This window comes from Embiotoca jacksoni, unplaced genomic scaffold, assembly GCF_022577435.1.
Source record: "Embiotoca jacksoni isolate LCO1_2020_lvr unplaced genomic scaffold, fEmbJac1.0.p SCAF_100, whole genome shotgun sequence".
In the NCBI taxonomy this organism is placed as follows: Eukaryota; Metazoa; Chordata; class Actinopteri; family Embiotocidae; genus Embiotoca; species Embiotoca jacksoni.
Genome location: NW_027185231.1, coordinates 252,876 through 272,296, shown reverse-complemented (window position 1 = coordinate 272,296; position 19,421 = coordinate 252,876). Strand labels below are relative to the sequence as shown.

Sequence of the window (19,421 nt, the reverse complement as noted above, 5' to 3'; positions counted from 1 at the left end):
TTTGACAGGTTAGTTCTCTGACAGGTTAATACTTTGACAGGTTAATACCCTGACAGGTTGGTACTCTGACAGGGTAGTACTCTGACAGGTTAGTTCTCCCACAGGTTAGTTCTCTGACAGGTTAGTACTCTGACAGGTTAATATTCTGACAGTTTAGTACTCTGACAGGTTAGTACTCTGACAGGTTAGTTCTCTGACAGGTTGGTACTCTCACTGGTTAGTTCTCTGACAGGTTAGTTTTTTGACAGGTTAGTTCTCTGACAGGTTAATACTCTGACAGTTTAGTACTCTGACAGGTTAGTACTCCCACAGGTTAATACTCTGACAGGTTGGTACTCTGAAAGGTTAATACTCTGACAGGTTAGTACTCTGACAGGTTAGTTCTCTGACAGGTTAATACTTTGACAGGTTAATACTCTGACAGGTTGGTACTCTGACAGGTTAGTGCTGACAAGTTGGTACTGTGACAGGTTAGTACTCTTACAGGTTAGTACTCTGACAGGTTAGTACTCTAACAGGTTAGTTCTCCCACAGGTTGGTACTCTGACAGGTTAGTACTCTAACAGGTTAGTTCTCTGACAGGTTAATACTTTGACAGGTTAATACTCTGACAGGTTGGTACTCTGACAGGCTGGTACTCTGACAGGTTAGTTCTCCCACAGGTTGGTACTCTGACAGGTTAGTACTCTAACAGGTTAGTTCTCTGACAGGTTAATACTCTCACTGGTTAGTTCTCTGACAGGTTAGTTTTTTGACAGGTTAGTTCTCTGACAGGTTAATACTCTGACAGTTTAGTACTCTGACAGGTTAGTATTCCCACAGGTTAGTACTCTGACAGGTTAGTTCTCCCACAGGTTAGTACTCTCACTGGTTAGTTCTCCGAAAGGTTAATACTCTGACAGTTTAGTACTCTGACAGGTTAGTACTCCCACAGGTTGGTACTCTGACAGGTTAGTACTCTGACAGGTTAGTTCTCTGATAGGTTAATACTTTGACAGGTTGGTACTCTGACAGGTTGGTACTCTGACAGGTTAGTTCTCCCACAGGTTAGTACTTTCACTGGTTAGTTCTCCGAAAGGTTAGTACTCTTATAGATTAGTTCTCTGACAGGTTAATACTTTGACAGGTTAATACTCTGACAGGTTAGTTCTCTGACAGGTTAATACTTTGACAGGTTGGTACTCTGACAAGTTAGTTCTCTGACAGGTTAGTACTCTGACAGGTTAATATTCTGACAGTTTAGTACTCTGACAGGTTAGTACTCTGACAGGTTGGTACTCTCACTGATTAGTTCTCTGACAGGTTAGTTTTTTGACAGGTTAGTTCTCTGACAGGTTAATACTCTGACAGTTCAGTACTCTGACAAGTTAGTTCTCTGACAGGTTAGTACTCTGACAGGTTGGTACTCTGACAGGTTTGTACTCTGACAGGTTAGTACTCTGACAGGTTAGTTCTCTGACAGGTTAATTCTCCCACAGGTTAGTACTCTCACTGGTTAGTTCTCCGAAAGGTTAGTACTCTGACAGGTTAGTTTTTTGACAGGTTAGTTCTCTGACAGGTTAATACTTTGACAGGTTAGTTCTCCCACAGGTTATTACTCTGACAGGTTAGTTCTCTGACAGGTTAGTACTCTGACAGGTTACCATTCTGACAGTTTAGTACTCTGACAGGTTAGTACTCTGACAGGTTAGTTCTCTGACAGGTTGGTACTCTCACTGGTTAGTACTCTGACAGGTTAGTTCTCTGACAGGTTAATACTTTGACAGGTTAATACTCTGACAGGTTGGTACTCTGACAGGTTGGTACTCTGACAGGTTAGTTCTCCCACAGGTTAGTACTCTCACTGGTTAGTTCTCCGAAAGGTTAGTACTCTTATAGGTTAGTACTCTGACAGGTTAGTTTTTTGACAGGTTAGTTCTCTGACAGGTTAATACTTTGACAGGTTAATACCCTGACAGGTTGGTACTCTGACAGGGTAGTACTCTGACAGGTTAGTTCTCCCACAGGATAGTTCTCTGACAGGTTAGTTCTCTGACAGGTTAGTACTCTGACAGGTTAATATTCTGACAGTTTAGTACTCTGACAGGTTAGCACTCTGACAGGTTGGACTCTCACTGGTTAGTTCTCTGACAGGTTAGTTTTTTGACAGGTTAGTTCTCTGACAGGTTAATACTCTGACAGTTTAGTACTCTGACAGGTTAGTACTCCCACAGGTTAATACTCTGACAGGTTGGTACTCTGAAAGGTTAATACTCTGATAGGTTGGTACTCTGACAGGTTAGTTCTCCCGCAGGTTAGTACTCTCACTGGTTAGTTCTCCGAAAGGTTAGTACTCTTATAGGTTAGTACTCTGACAGGTTAGTTTTTTGACAGGTTAGTTCTCCCACAGGTTATTACTCTGACAGGTTAGTTCTCTGACAGGTTAGTACTCTGACAGGTTAGTACTCTGACAGGTTAGTTCTCTGACAGGTTGGTACTCTCACTGGTTAGTTCTCTGACAGGTTAGTTTTTTGACAGGTTAGTTCTCTGACAGGTTAATACTCTGACAGTTTAGTACTCTGACAGGTTAGTACTCCCACAGGTTAGTACTCTGACAGGTTAGTACTCTGACAGGTTAGTTCTCCCATAGGTTAGTACTTTCACTGGTTAGTTCTCCAAAAGGTTAGTACTCTTATAGATTAGAACTCTGACAGGTTAGTTTTTTGACAGGTTAGTTCTCTGACAGGTTTCATACTTTGACAGGTTAATACTCTGACAGGTTAATACTTTGACAGGTTGGTACTCTGACAGGTTGGTACTCTGACAGGTTAGTTCTCCCACAGGTTAGTACTTTCACTGGTTAGTTCTCTGAAAGGTTAGTACTCTTATAGATTAGTACTCTGACAGGTTAGTTTTTTGACAGGTTAGTTCTCTGACAGGTTAATACTTTGACAGGTTAATACCCTGACAGGTTGGTACTCTGACAGGGTAGTACTCTGACAGGTTAGTTCTCCCACAGGTTAGTTCTCTGACAGGTTAGTACTCTGACAGGTTAATATTCTGACAGTTTAGTACTCTGACAGGTTAGTACTCTGACAGGTTAGTTCTCTGACAGGTTGGTACTCTCACTGGTTAGTTCTCTGACAGGTTAGTTTTTTGACAGGTTAGTTCTCTGACAGGTTAATACTCTGACAGTTTAGTACTCTGACAGGTTAGTACTCCCACAGGATAATACTCTGAAGGTTGGTACTCTGAAAGGTTAATACTCTGACAGGTTCGTACTCTGACAGGTTCGTTCTCTGACAGGTTAATACTTTGACAGGTTAATACTCTGACAGGTTGGTACTCTGACAGGTTAGTGCTGACAAGTTGGTACTGTGACAGGTTAGTACTCTTACAGGTTAGTACTCTGACAGGTTAGTACTCTAACAGGTTAGTTCTCCCACAGGTTGGTACTCTGACAGGTTAGTACTCTAACAGGTTAGTTCTCTGACAGGTTAATACTTTGACAGGTTAATACTCTGACAGGTTGGTACTCTGACAGGCTAGTACTCTGACAGGCTAGTTCTCCCACAGGTTGGTACTCTCACAGGTTAGTACTCTAACAGGTTAGTTCTCTGACAGGTTAATACTTTGACAGGTTGGTACTCTGACAGGTTAGTTCTCCCACAGGTTAGTACTCTCACTGGTTAGTTCTCCGAAAGGTTAGTACTCTTATAGGTTAGTACTCTGACAGGTTAGTTTTTTGACAGGTTAGTTCTCTGACAGGTTAATACTTTGACAGGTTAATACCCTGACAGGTTGGTACTCTGACAGGGTAGTACTCTGACAGGTTAGTTCTCCCACAGGTTAGTTCTCTGACAGGTTAGTTGTCTGACAGGTTAGTACTCTGACAGGTTTATATTCTGACAGTTTAGTACTCTGACAGGTTAGCACTCTGACAGGTTGGTACTCTCACTGGTTAGTTCTCTGACAGGTTAGTTTTTTGACAGGTTAGTTCTCTGACAGGTTAATATTCTGACAGTTTAGTACTCTGAGAGGTTAGTACTCCCACAGGTTAATACTCTGACAGGTTGGTACTCTGAAAGGTTAATACTCTGATAGGTTAGTACTCTGACAGGTTAGTTCTCTGACAGGTTAATACTTTGACAGGTTAATACTCTGACAGTTTAGTACTCTGACAGGTTAGTACTCTGACAGGTTAGTTCTCCCACAGGTTAGTACTCTCACTGGTTAGTTCTCCGAAAGGTTAATACTCTGACAGTTTAGTACTCTGACAGGTTAGTACTCCCACAGGTTGGTACTCTGACAGGTTAGTACTCTGACAGGTTAGTTCGCTGACAGGTTAATACTTTGACAGGTTGGTACTCTGACAGGTTGGTACTTTCACTGGTTAGTTCTCCGAAAGGTTAGTACTCTTATAGATTAGTACTCTGACAGGTTAGTTTTTTGACAGGTTAGTTCCCTGACAGGTTGGTACTCTGACAGGGTAGTACTCTGACAGGTTAGTTCTCCCACAGGTTAGTTCTCTGACAGGTTAGTACTCTGACAGGTTAATATTCTGACAGTTGAGTACTCTGACAGGTTAGTATTCTGACAGGTTAGTTCTCTGACAGGTTGGTACTCTCACTGGTTAGTTCTCTGACAGGTTAGTTTTTTGACAGGTTAGTTCTCTGACAGGTTAATACTCTGACAGGTTGGTACTCTGAAAAGTTAATACTCTGACAGGTTAGTTCTCTGACAGGTTAATACTTTGACAGGTTAATACTCTGACAGTTTAGTACTCTGACAGGTTAGTATTCCCACAGGTTCGTACTCTGACAGGTTAGTTCTCCCACAGGTTAGTACTCTCACTGGTTAGTTCTCCGAAAGGTTAATACTCTGACAGTTTAGTACTCTGACAGGTTAGTACTCCCACAGGTTGGTACTCTGACAGGTTAGTACTCTGACAGGTTAGTTCTCTGATAGGTTAATACTTTGACAGGTTGGTACTCTGACAGGTTGGTACTCTGACAGGTTAGTTCTCCCACAGGTTAGTACTTTCACTGGTTAGTTCTCCGAAAGGTTAGTACTCTTATAGATTAGTACTCTGACAGGTTAGTTTTTTGACAGGTTAGTTCTCTGACAGGTTAATACTTTGACAGGTTAATACTCTGACAGGTTAGTTCTCTGACAGGTTAATACTTTGACAGGTTGGTACTCTGACAAGTTAGTTCTCTGACAGGTTAGTACTCTGACAGGTTAATATTCTGACAGTTTAGTACTCTGACAGGTTAGTACTCTGACAGGTTGGTACTCTCACTGATTAGTTCTCTGACAGGTTAGTTTTTTGACAGGATAGTTCTCTGACAGGTTAATACTCTGACAGTTTAGTACTCTGACAAGTTAGTTCTCTGACAGGTTAGTACTCTGACAGGTTAATATTCTGACAGTTTAGTACTCTGACAGGTTAGTACTCTGACAGGTTGGTACTCTGACAGGTTAGTACTCTGACAGGTTAGTACTCCCACAGGTTAATAATTTGACAGGTTAATAACTCTGACAGGTTAATACTCTGACAGGTTAGTACTCTGACAGGTTAGTTCTCTGACAGGTTAATTCTCCCACAGGTTAGTACTCTCACTGGTTAGTTCTCTGAAAGGTTAGTACTCTGACAGGTTCGTTTTTTGACAGGTTAGTTCTCTGACAGGTTAATACTTTGACAGGTTAGTTCTCCCACAGGTTATTACTCTGACAGGTTAGTTCTCTGACAGGTTAGTACTCTGACAGGTTACCATTCTGACAGTTTAGTACTCTGACAGGTTAGTACTCTGACAGGTTAGTTCTCTGACAGGTTGGTACTCTCACTGGTTAGTACTCTGACAGGTTAGTTCTCTGACAGGTTAATACTCTGACAGGTTAATACTCTGACAGGTTGGTACTCTGACAGGTTGGTACTCTGACAGGTTAGTTCTCCCACAGGTTAGTATTCTCACTGGTTAGTTCTCCGAAAGGTTAGTACTCTCATAGATTAGTACTCTGACAGGTTAGTTTTTTGACAGGTTAGTTCTCTGACAGGTTAATACTTTGACAGGTTAATACTCTGACAGGTTAATACTTTGACAGGTTGGTACTCTGACAGGGTAGTACTCTGACAGGTTAGTTCTCCCACAGGTTAGTTCTCTGACAGGTTAGTACTCTGACAGGTTAATATTCTGACAGTTTAGTACTCTGACAGGTTAGTACTCTGACAGGTTAGTTCTCTGACAGGTTGGTACTCTCACTGGTTAGTTCTCTGACAGGTTAGTTTTTTGACAGGTTAGTTCTCTGACAGGTTAATACTCTGACAGGTTGGTACTCTGAAAAGTTAATACTCTGACAGGTTAGTTCTCTGACAGGTTAATACTTTGACAGGTTAATACTCTGACAGGTTGGTACTCTGACAGGTTAGTTCTCCCACAGGTTAGTACTCTCACTGGTTAGTTCTCCGAAAGGTTCGTACTCTTATAGGTTAGTACTCTGACAGGTTAGTTTTTTGACAGGTTAGTTCTCTCACAGGTTATTACTCTGACAGGTTACCATTCTGACAGTTTAGTACTCTGACAGGTTAGTACTCTGACAGGTTAGTTCTCTGACAGGTTGGTACTCTCACTGGTTAGTTCTCTGACAGGTTAGTTTTTTGACAGGTTAGTTTTCTGACAGGTTAATACTCTGACAGTTTAGTACTCTGACAGGTTAGTATTCCCACAGGTTAGTACTCTGACAGGTTAGTTATCCCACAGGTTAGTACTCTCACTGGTTAGTTCTCCGAAAGGTTAATACTCTAACAGTTTAGTACTCTGACAGGTTAGTACTCCCACAGGTTGGTACTCTGACAGGTTAGTACTCTGACAGGTTAGTTCTCTGATAGGTTAATACTTTGACAGGTTGGTACTCTGACAGGTTGGTACTCTGACAGGTTAGTTCTCCCACAGGTTAGTACTTTCACTGGTTAGTTCTCCGAAAGGTTAGTACTCTTATAGATTAGTACTCTGACAGGTTAGTTTTTTGACAGGTTTGTTCTCTGACAGGTTAATACTTTGACAGGTTAATACTCTGACAGGTTAGTTCTCTGACAGGTTAATACTTTGACAGGTTGGTACTCTGACAAGTTAGTTCTCTGACAGGTTAGTTCTCTGACAGGTTAATATTCTGACAGTTTAGTACTCTGACAGGTTAGTACTCTGACAGGTTGGTACTCTCACTGATTAGTTCTCTGACAGGTTAGTTTTTTGACAGGTTAGTTCTCTGACAGGTTAATACTCTGACAGTTTAGTACTCTGACAAGTTAGTTCTCTGACAGGTTAGTACTCTGACAGGTTTATATTCTGACAGTTTAGTACTCTGACAGGTTAGTACTCTGACAGGTTAATACTCCCACAGGTTAATAATTTGACAGGTTAATACTCTGACAGGTTAGTACTCTGACAGGTTAGTTCTCTGACAGGTTAATACTTTGACAGGTTAATACTCTGACAGGTTGGTACTCTGACAGGTTAATTCTCCCACAGGTTAGTACTCTCACTGGTTAGTTCTCCGAAAGGTTAGTACTCTGACAGGTTAGTTTTTTGACAGGTTCGTTCTCTGACAGGTTAATACTTTGACAGGTTAGTTCTCCCACAGGTTATTACTCTGACAGGTTAGTTCTCTGACAGGTTAGTACTCTGACAGGATACCATTCTGACAGTTTAGTACTCTGACAGGTTAGTACTCTGACAGGTTAGTTCTCTGACAGGTTGGTACTCTCACTGGTTAGTTCTCTGACAGGTTAGTTTTTTGACAGGTTAGTTCTCTGACAGGTTAATACTCTGACAGTTTAGTACTCTGACAGGTTAGTATACCCACAGGTTAGTACTCTGACAGGTTAGTTCTCCCACAGGTTAGTACTCTCACTGGTTAGTTCTCCGAAAGGTTAATACTCTGACAGGTTAATTCTCTGATAGGTTAATACTTTGACAGGTTAGTTCTCCCACAGGTTGTTACTCTGACAGGATTGTTCTCTGACAGGTTAGTACTCTGACAGGTTAGTTCTCTGACAGGTTAATACTTTGACAGGTTAATACTCAGACAGTTTGGTACTCTTACAAGTTAGTACTCTGACAGGTTAGTTCTCCCACAGGTTAGTACTCTGACAGGTTAGTTCTCCCACAGGTTAGTACTTTCACTGGTTAGTTCTCCAAAAGGTTAGTACTCTTATAGATTAGTACTCTGACAGGTTAGTACTCTGACAGGTTGGTACTCTCACTGATTAGTTCTCTGACAGGTTAGTTTTTTGACAGGTTAGTTCTCTGACAGGTTAATACTCTGACAGTTTAGTACTCTGACAAGTTAGTTCTCTGACAGGTTAGTACTCTGACAGGTTAATATTCTGACAGTTTAGTACTCTGACAGGTTAGTACTCTGACAGGTTGGTACTCTGACAGGTTAGTACTCTGACAGGTTAGTACTCCCACAGGTTAATAATTTGACAGGTTAATACTCTGACAGGTTAATACTCTGACAGGTTAGTACTCTGACCGGTTAGTTCTCTGACAGGTTAATACTTTGACAGGTTAATACTCTGACAGGTTGGTACTCTGACAGGTTAATTCTCCCACAGGTTAGTACTCTCACTGGTTAGTTCTCCGAAAGGTTAGTACTCTGACAGGTTAGTTTTTTGACAGGTTAGTTCTCTGACAGGTTAATACTTTGACAGGTTAGTTCTCCCACAGGTTGTTACTCTGACAGGTTAGTTCTCTGACAGGTTAGTACTCTGACAGGTTACCATTCTGACAGTTTAGTACTCTGACAGGTTAGTACTCTGACAGGTTAGTTCTCTGACAGGTTGGTACTCTCACTGGTTAGTTCTCTGACAGGTTAGTTTTTTGACAGGTTAGTTCTCTGACAGGTTAATACTCTGACAGTTTAGTACTCTGACAGGTTAGTATTCCCACAGGTTAGTACTCTGACAGGTTAGTTCTCTCACAGGTTAGTACTCTCACTGGTTAGTTCTCCGAAAGGTTAATACTCTGACAGGTTAGTTCTCTGATAGGTTAATACTTTGACAGGTTGGTACTCTGACAGGTTGGTACTCTGACAGGTTAGTTCTCCCACAGGTTAGTACTTTCACTGGTTAGTTCTCCAAAAGGTTAGTACTCTTATAGATTAGTACTCTGACAGGTTAGTTTTTTGACAGGTTAGTTCTCTGACAGGTTAATACTTTGACAGGTTAATACTCTGACAGGTTAGTTCTCTGACAGGTTAATACTTTGACAGGTTGGTACTCTGACAGGTTGGTACTCTGACAGGTTAGTTCTCCCACAGGTTAGTACTTTCACTGGTTAGTTCTCCAAAAGGTTAGTACTCTTATAGATTAGTACACTGACAGGTTAGTTTTTTAACAGGTTAGTTCTCTGACAGGTTAATACTTTGACAGGTTAATACTCTGACAGGTTAGTTGTCTGACAGGTTTGTACTCTGACAGGTTAATATTCTGACAGTTTAGTACTCTGACAGGTTAGTACTCTGACAGGTTGGTACTCTCACTGATTAGTTCTGTGACAGGTTAGTTTTTTGACAGGTTAGTTCTCTGACAGGTTAATACTCTGACAGTTTAGTACTCTGACAAGTTAGTTCTCTGACAGGTTAGTACTCTGACAGGTTAATATTCTGACAGTTTAGTACTCTGAAAGGTTAGTACTCTGACAGGTTGGTACTCTGACAGGTTAGTACACTGATAGGTTAGTTCTGACAAGCTGGTACTCTGACAGGTTAGTACTCTGACAGGTTGGTACTCTTACAGGTTAATACTCTTACAGGTTAGTTATCTGACAGGTTAATACTTTGACAGGTTGGTACTCTGACAGTTTAGTTATCCCGCAGCTTAGTACTCTGACAGGTTAATACTCTGACAGGTTAGTACTCTGACAGGTTAGTTCTCTGACAGGTTAATACTTTGACAGGTTAATACTCTGACAGGTTGGTTCTCTGACAGGTTAGTACTCTGACAGGTTTGTTCTCCCACAGGTTAGTACTCTGACAGGTTAATACTCAGACAGTTTGGTACTCTTACAAGTTAGTACTCTGACAGGTTAGTTCTCCCACAGGTTAGTACTCTGACAGGTTTGTACTTTGACAGGTTAATACTCTGACCGGTTAGTTATCTGACGGGTTAATACTTTGACAGGTTGGTACTCTGACAGGTTAGTACTCTGACAGGTTAATACTCTGACAGGTTGGTACTCTTACAGGTTAATACTCTGACAGGTTAATACTCTGACAGGTTAGTACTCTGACAGGTTGGTACTCTGACCGGTTAAAACGGTTTAATCTTCCTGCTTTTATCGTGAAACATCAGCAGGATCGTCTTTTATTGTGAAACCCTGAACCCAGGTGTTCAGTGACCAACAGTAACCCCACCGTCTACAGCTGAGTCATTTTCCGCTCAGCATGACCGGATGTTTGGATGCAGTTTAGCCAGAATTCATCTTACAAAATAAAAGCTGAGAGGAAGAAAAGTTGTGAAGAAAATAGTTTAATTTATAAACTGGAAACTTTCACCTCTTCAGTCACATTTTAACAGTTAGAAAACCTGTTTTTACAGAAAATCAAAAGATTGTTTCATGTTTTATACTCTTTATACTGTTTACATGTTCTTTACATGTTAACCTGTTGTTTACCTGTTGTTTACATGTTTACCTGGTGCTTACCGGTTGTTTACCTGTTCTTTACATGTTTACCTGGTGTTTACCTGTTGTTTACCTGGTGTTAACCTGTTGTTTACATGTTTACCTGTTGTTTACCTGTTGTTTACCTGGTGTTAACCTGTTGTTTACCTTCTGTGTACATGTTTAAGTGCTTTTTACCTGCTGTTTACCTACATGTTCACGTCAGTATATTAAAAACATCATCTGACTGTAAAGAGATTTTACTTTAATTTATTTAACAACTAACAGACTGACAATGTTCGTATCTAATATGATTTATTATCATGTTTAAGTTAGCTGTTAAATAAGAGTCAGTCAAAACTCGTGACGTGTTTATCATGTATATTTTTCCATTTCATCCATCTCAATACTTTATTAAAATATATTTGATATGAAATCAGATTTCGTCTCTCGTTGTGTTTCCGTAAAGTTTGCAGTGAATCTGATGCCGGGCGGAAGTTAGTCCCATGATCTTATTTTGAAGCGCCTGAGCGGAAGTAGTGTGATCGATAACTGTATATTGACTCCGGTGAGTTTTGTCTCGCGGCTGCAGCTCTGAGAGGCAGATGCTGCTGAATGAAGGCAGAGGAGGATCACCGGCACCGGGACTGAGCACGACCCCCACACCGGTGAGTCCACCTCCTGGTTCTCCTCTCGGTTCTCCTCTGTGGTCTCCTGGTTCTTCTCCTGGTTCTCCTCTGTGTTCTCCTGGTTCTCCTCCTGGTTCTCCTCCTGGTTCTCCTCCTGGTTCTCCTCCTGGTTCTCCGGGTTCCCCCCTGCTGCTACTGCGGCTCTTTAATCCGTTGTTACCTCGCTCTCGCAGGGGTTGGGGGGCGGCGCGGCGCGGCGCGCTCAGGTTTCTGGGGTTTGTTTTGGTTGTTAAAAGTTCTGCAAACTTCGTGGAACCTTCGGGAGAACCCGGAACACGAATTGTTCTGTGGTGAAACTGCGTGAAAAGTGCAGAAAGTGAATCCGGATCAGAAACAGTGTGAACGTGGTTTTATTTCGTTTCCTCGAGCTGCTGCTTCGCCAGGTCGGGTTTAAAGGCTCTGTTCGGCTTGGCTTGGCTTGGTTCGGTTCGAACCGAACTCTCAGTCTGAATCTTTAAATGTTTGCAGCACAAAATCTGAAAGTTAGAGTTCTCTGGTGAAGCTGCAGTTCTCCTGTCGGCCGCGGGGGTGGTGGGGCGCTGAATGTTCCGTAGTTTCACACATTCACACTGTGGAGTACTTTTACTGCAGTACAAATACACAGTACTGCTACTCGGAGTATTTCTGGTTCCACTCTTCAGAGTACGTGTTATTCTTTTACTGACAAGGTTGTGAACTCTCTTCCTGTCTGTGGAACGTTACATGACCTCAATGGTCCTGATAAACAGAACGTTTAATCTCAGAGAACTTCTTCTGTTTCTCTGAGTTCCACTGAGAGATGTGAAGTTCTACAGGACTCTGCAGAGATCTTGGAGAACCTAATGAATCATGGATGTGAATCTATAAATATAGAAAACATGAGAACATCGACATGAGACAGATCTTTACTGCATGGAGAACGTGAGGTCGTCATGGTTAATCCGCAAGGATCCAGTTCTCCAGCGAAAGTTCTCAGAGTGAGTAAAGTCCTGCGGCTCTAACCCTGAAGAACCCCCACAGAACCATCAGAATGTACTCGGGGTTCTCATGTTCTATCTGATGTTCTAGATTAAAGATCCTGTTTCACTGCTGCAAATGTTGAAGGTGGTTCTATCTTTAAAAACAGTTCTGCACGTAATGAGTGATCCATCATGTTCTCCAAGATCTTTGTAGGTCTGCAGCATCCTGGGAAAACCTCGGAACAGTTGGTTCTCAGCTCGGTGACACGTTCTAGCATTCTACTCAACGTTCTACTGAACATTATACGCAACGTTCTACTGAACGTTATATTCAACGTTTTACTGAATGTTCTACTCAACGATTTACTCAACGTTCTGCTCAACATTCTACTCAACGATCTACTTAACGATTTACTCAGCGTTCTAATCAATGCTCTACTCAACGTTTTACTGAATGTTCTACTCAACGATCTACTCAACGTTCTGCTCAACATTCTACTCAACGATCTACTTAACGATTTACTCAACGTTCTGCTCAACGTTCTACTCAACGTTCGACTCAACTTTCTGCTGAACGATCTACAGAATGTTTACTCAACATTCTACTAAACAATCTACACAACGTTGTACTCAACGTTCTATTGAACGACCTACTGAACGTTGTACTCAACGTTGTACTCAACGTTCTATTGAACGACCTACTGAACGTTGTACTCAACGTTCTACTGAACAATCTACACAACGTTGTACTCAACGTTCTACTGAACGATCTACTCAACGTTGTACTCAACGTTCTACTGAACGATCTACTGAACGTTCTACTCAATGTTCTACTGAACGATCTACTCAACGTTGTACTCAATGTTCTACTCAACGTTCGACTCAACTTTCTACTCAACGATCTACTGACCAATCTACTGAACAATCTACACAACGTTGTACTCAACGTTCTACTGAACGATCTACTCAACGTTCTACTGAACATTCTACTCAACGTTCTGCTCAACATTCTACTCAGTGATCTACTGAACAATCTACACAACATGGTACTCAACGTTCTACTGAACAATTTACTCAGCGTTCTGCTGAACGATCTACTCAACGTTCTACTGAACTTCTACTCAACGTTCTACTGAACTTCTACTCAATGTTCTACTGAACAATTTACACAACGTTGTACTCAACGTTCTACTGAACGATCTACTTAACGTTGTACTCAACGTTCTACTGAACGAACTACTCAATGTTCTATTGAACAATCTACTGAACGATCTACTCAACGATCTACTCAACTTTCTACTGAACGATCTACAGAACGTTTATTCAATGTTCTACTAAACGATCTTCTGAACAATTTACTCAACGATCTACTCAAAGTTCTACTGAACAATTTACTCATTGTTCTAGTCAACGTTTGACTCAACGTTCTACTGAATGTTCTACTGAACGATCTACTCAACATTCTGCTCAACGTTCTACTGAACGATCTAGTGAACATTCAACTCAACGTTCTACCGAACTTTCTCCTCAACGTTCTGCTGAACGATCTACTGAACATTTTACTGAACGTTCTTCTGAACGTTATATTCAACGTTTTACTGAACATTATACTGACCGTTGTACTCAACGTTCTACTCAACATTCTACTCAATGATCTCCTGAACGATTTACTCAACGTTCTACTCAACGATCTACTGAACAATCTACTCAATGTTCTACTCAACTTTCTACTGAACGATTTACTCAGCGTTCTACTCAACTTTCTACTCAATGTTCTACTGAACGATCTCCTCAACGTTCTACTCAAAGTTCTAGTGAACGATTTACTCAACGTTCTATTCAATGTTCTACTTAACAATCTACTCAGCGTTCTACTGAACAATCTACTCAGCGTTCTACTCAACATTCTGCTCAATGTTCTACTCAACGTTCTACTCAACGTTCTACTGAACGATCTACTCAACGTTCTGCTCAACGATCTACTCAACGTTCTCCTCAACGATTTACTCAACGTTCTGCTTAACGTTCTACTCAACAATCTAGTCAACGTTCTACTGAATGATTTACTCAGCGTTGGACCTGTCCCAGCGTTGGACCAGGACCGGGACCAGGATCATGATCAGGACCAGGACCAGGACCTGTCCCAGGACTAGGATCAGACCAGACCAGACCAGGCCAGGCAGGGCCAGGGCTAGGGCCCCTACCCGACCTGACCCAACCAGGACCAGGATCAAGATCAGACCTGCATCAAGATCAGATCAGGATCAGACCTGGACCCGGACTGAGGTGGAGTCACAATACTGTGCTCTGTTCTCATTGGTCAGTCCTGGTCCCTGTGACCACACGATCAGCCAATCGTACTTTGTGACCTCAGACTGTGAAGGTGCAGAAACCAAACACACCCTGAGCTTTATGGAGGTGATAAATTATGTTTATGATATCATCGCTGCAGCAGCGACACGTGTTGGACGGAACGGATGAAGATCAGAGGAGAAAGACTCTCATCACACGTTAATTATAGAAATACATACATCTCATTATAATGAGAGAAGTTGATGCTTTTTGAATGGAGTCTGGTGCAGTCTGCTGCTTGTGGGGCTCAGTGATACTACACTGTTTAACATGTTAATGTATCTTGAAGTTTAAATATTATATATTATCAACAGTGTGTGTGTGTGTGTGTGTGTGTGTGTGTGTGTGTGTGTTTAAGCTGCTGACTGGTGCAGCTGATAACTGAGTGTGATCAGCAGCTTCAGTATCAGTCTAATATCTGTTGTGACCTTTGACCCCAACACCTTTGAGCTGACTGAACCTCCCATCTGTGTGTGTGTGTGTGTGTGTGTGTGTGTGTGTGTGTGTGTGTGTGTGTGTGTGTGTGTGTGTGTGTGTGTGTGTGTTAACTCAGAGCAAGCGCGGCTGACGATCACTCAGCAGCAGACATGTCGGTGTTCACGCAGCTCCATCTGCTGCTGTGGAAGAACTTCACCTACAGACGACGGCAGACGGTCAGTAATCATCAATACACTCATCAGTACACTCATCAATACGTCTGATCAGTTTTTAAATGTTGGATTGAAGGAACCTGAACAGCAGCCTTTATTTTGGAGAGTCTCTTTTTCCTGTGAGTGATCAATCAGATTTCTTATTGATCGGAGTCGTCTGAGCTCTGAGGAGTCGGTGCACTGTTCCTTTAAATCTCTTGCATGTTCAGTATTGATCAGCTCTTTTAATTTGAAGGCAGAAGGTTTCATGCCTGACATCCTGTTGATCAGTCGATCAGACACTGATCGATCATCAGAGACACACGGACACGTTTCTGCTCATCAATCGATGACTCATCATCAATTATGAATAACTTCTAATAATAAAGAGAAACTGCTTCCTGCTGCACTCAACTGGCCAATCAGGACACACACACACACACACACACACACACACACACACACACACACACACACACACACACACAGCTGATGGCTTCATCCTGCTGACTCTGCATATTTTTATTTGTGTGTGCACTTAATGGTTTCCTGTCTCCTGACTCTGACTCTGTGTCGAGGTGTGTATTTCTGTGTGTGTGTTTCTGTGTATGTGTACACCGTGTTATAAAACATTATTGACGTTCTTTAAAATGTAAATAAAAAACGATTGTGATGATTTTTAAATCTTATAAACTCATATTTAATAAAAACAGACCAAAGACAACATTTCAAATCAGGAACTGAGGAGACCAGTTTCTGGAGTTCTGAAAGTGAAATGTGGTCCCATTCTTGCCTGATAGAGGATTTCAGCTGCTCAACAGTTCAGGGTCTCCTTTGTTGTATTGTTCATGTCCTGATGCTCCAGATGTTTTCAATGATTGACAGGTCTGGACTGCAGGAGGCCAGTTTATCAGCGGACTCTTCTACTAGAGAACCATGCTGTCGGAATACGTGCAGAATGTGGTTGGACGTTGTTCTGCTGAAATAAACAAGACCTTCCCTGAAAGAGACGTTGTCTGGATGGCAGCATATGTTGCTCCAACACCTGAATATATCATTCAGCATTAATGCTTCCTTCCAGATGTTCAAGCTACCCATGCCATGTGCACTAATGCATCCCTGTACCATCACAGATGCTGGCTTTAGAACTGAACTGATAACAAGCTGGATGGTCCCTCTCCTCTTTAACCTGGAGGATGCAGCGTCCATGATTTCCAAACAGAATCTCAGATTGTGATCCATCAGACCTCAGGACAGTTGTCCACTTCACCTCAGTCCATCTTCAATGATCTCGGTCCAGAGAAGGCGGCGGTGTTTCTGGATCATGTTTCTATCTGGTTTCTTCTTTGGAGAGTTTTAACCTGCATTTGTGGACGCAGCGATGAACTGTGTTCACAGACGATGGTTTTCACAAGTGTTCCTGAGCCCATGCAATGATTTCCACTCCAGAATAATGTGTTTTTAATACAGTGCTGCCTGAGGGCCCGAAGATCACCACCATCCAATATTGGTTTCCAGCCTTGTCCCTTGTGTTCAGAGATTTGTGTGTGTGTGTTTTAATGTGTGTGTGTGTGTGTGTGTGTGTGTGTGTGTGTGTGTTTCAGCTCCAGCTGCTGGCAGAGATCCTCTGGCCGCTCTTCATCTTCTTCATCCTCATCGCCGTGCGGCTCAACTATCCTCCATACGAACAGCATGAGTGTGAGTTTGTTTACTTGTTTGTTTACCTGTTTATTTACATGGTGTTCATTTGCATAAAGAGTGGGAAAATGAGACATGATGATGTCAGTCTGACATCAGAGCACTCCCTGAGGAGGTGTCCCAGTGCATGCTGGGAGTTTGTGGTGCTCCTGGTTTTCTGATTGAGTCCTGATTATTGGAAGTTATTGATCAGTGATTGAATCTGATTGGTTCCTGATTATTGGAAGCTATTGATCAGTGATTGGCTGCAGGAGAGGTGCAGGGCTGTTTCCTGCTGCAGGATTTCAAATTAAAGGTGCTGAATGAAGCTCCTCGTGCTGTTTATGGTTCTTTATCTGTCGCTATCACATATGCTGAAGGTCACTGAGCTGCGCTCAGGATCAATAAATCCTGACAGGATTACGTAACCTTTCTTCTTCTCTGTCAGCTCTCATCTGTTAATCTTTATTGATCAGCTCATCAATACTTTGATTGATATGCGACGTCTTCACCTGCTTCCACAGAGCTGCAGAGACTGAAACATGTTTCAGACAGCATAAAAACTGTATTTACACACATTACAGAGTGTTTTATAGATCAGAAGGAAAATAATAATCAGTCTGATCAATAAACAGACATGTGGATCAATTTGTTAGGGTTCAGGCTGTCTTCAGGCTGTCTTCAGGCTGTTTTCTGGTTCTGATGGTGTTCCAGAGTATGTGGCCTGTCGCTGGTTCTGGTTCTGGTGGTTCCCCTGCAGGAAGCTCCTCTTCCTCTGAAAGCAGAAGTCTCTGCTCTCGCTTCTGAATATTTCTGCCATGACTCTGCTGATCCGACGTGTTGAAACTCGTCTGCAGAACGTTCCTGAGAATTGGAGTTCAGATTATCTCCCTGAGAACCGACAGCTCTGAACTTGTTCTGGTCCAACAAAGGCGGAACCGACGTCACGGGTCAACTTTGTGGAACCAAAACTGGAACATTAAAGGTTCAGTTCAACAGGATGAAGTCTGAACGTCCTCCTGAACGTCCACCTGAACGTCCACCAGAACGTCCTCCTGACCGTCCTCCTGAACGTCCACCTGACCGTCCACCTGAACATCTACCGGAACATCTACCGGAACGTCCACTTGATTTAACAAGAGATCATATTTCTCCAGTTTTAGCTTCTCTTCACTGGCTTCCTGTTAAATCAAGAATAGAATTTAAAATTCTCTTGATGACTTACAAAGTTCTACATGACCAGGCTCCATCATATCTTAGAGATCTTATAGAACCATATAATCCTAGCAGAACACTTCTCTCTCAGTACGCTGGTCTACTTGTGGTTCCTAGAGTTTCCAGAAGTAGAATGGGAGGCGGAGCTTCAGTTTTCAGGCTCCTCCCCTGTGGAACCAGCTCCCAGTTTGTGTTGGAGGGGCAGAAACCCTCTCTAGCTTTAAGATTAGACTCAAAACGTTCCTTCTTGATAAAGCCTATAGTTAGGGCTGGCTCAGGTAGACCTGAACCAACCCTTAGTTATGCTGTTATAGGCCGAGGCTGCTGGAGGACCTCGTTACATGCTGAGCTTCTTTTCTTTCCTCCTACTCTTTAACTGACTCATACCTCACCATCTTTTTCTCTCCCATAGTTTCTTCTTATTATCTGTTGTCTCCATTCAGTTCCTTCACTCGTGTAGTTTCTGTTCTTTCTTTTCCAGATGTCCCGTCATGGAGCTGCATGTCTCTGCTCTGTGATTGTCGTCTCCACCAACAGTTCTTCTCTTCTATCTCTATGCTGTCCTTTTCTCTCTCTGCTCTCCTCTCACCCCAACTGGTCGAGGCAGATGGCCGCCCACCTCTGATCCTGGTTCTGTTAACAGATGCTCCGCCCACCCCTGATCCTGATTCTGTTAACAGATGCTCCGCCCACCCCTGATCCTGGTTCTGTTAACAGATGCTCCTCCCACCTCTGATCCTGGTTCTGTTAACAGATGCTCCGCCCACCCCTGATCCTGATTCTGTTAACAGATGCTCCGCCCACCCCTGATCCTGGTTCTGTTAACAGATGCTCCGCCCACCTCTGATCCTGATTCTGTTAACAGATGCTCCGCCCACCTCTGATCCTGGTTCTGTTGGAGGTTTCTTCCTGTTAAAGGGAGTTTTTCTTCCCCCTGTTGGAGGTTTTTCTCCCTTAAAGAGGAGTTTTTTCCTCCTCGCTTATGTGGGAATTGTTGAATTGTTGGTTTCTCTGTATAATATTGTAACGTCTTGCTGTAAAGACTTTAATGTGTTAACTGCCATGAAATAACCTGTGTTGTGATTTGGCGCTTTATAAATAAAGTTGAATTTAACATCCTCCTGAACATCCTTCTGAACGTCCGCCTGAACATCCTCCTGAACGTTCTCCTGAACGTCCGCCTGAATGTCCACCTGAATGTCCCCCTGAATGTGGGACAGGACCCTAACCTGTCCAGGTCTGTGCAGCTGTCTCTATCTCTTATCTAATCAGAGTTGT

The 19,421-nt window shown here is 42.4% G+C and overlaps 1 protein-coding gene across 2 annotated transcripts in view; it reads left to right on the top strand.

Moving 5' to 3' along the window:
• Positions 1 to 11,261: 11,261 nt before the first annotated feature.
• Positions 11,262 to 19,421, top strand: part of abca1b (ATP-binding cassette, sub-family A (ABC1), member 1B) — a 29,359-nt gene continuing 21,199 nt past the window's right edge. For both annotated transcript variants that reach the window (XR_011179498.1, XM_069173491.1), the window contains exons 1-3: positions 11,262 to 11,311; positions 15,176 to 15,275; positions 16,856 to 16,949. Coding sequence is in view for 1 of the 2 variants with exons in the window: in XM_069173491.1 (XP_069029592.1) it covers positions 15,210 to 15,275; positions 16,856 to 16,949 (160 nt within the window). In the remaining variant the exon portion in view is untranslated. The remainder of the gene's footprint in view (positions 11,312 to 15,175; positions 15,276 to 16,855; positions 16,950 to 19,421) is intronic.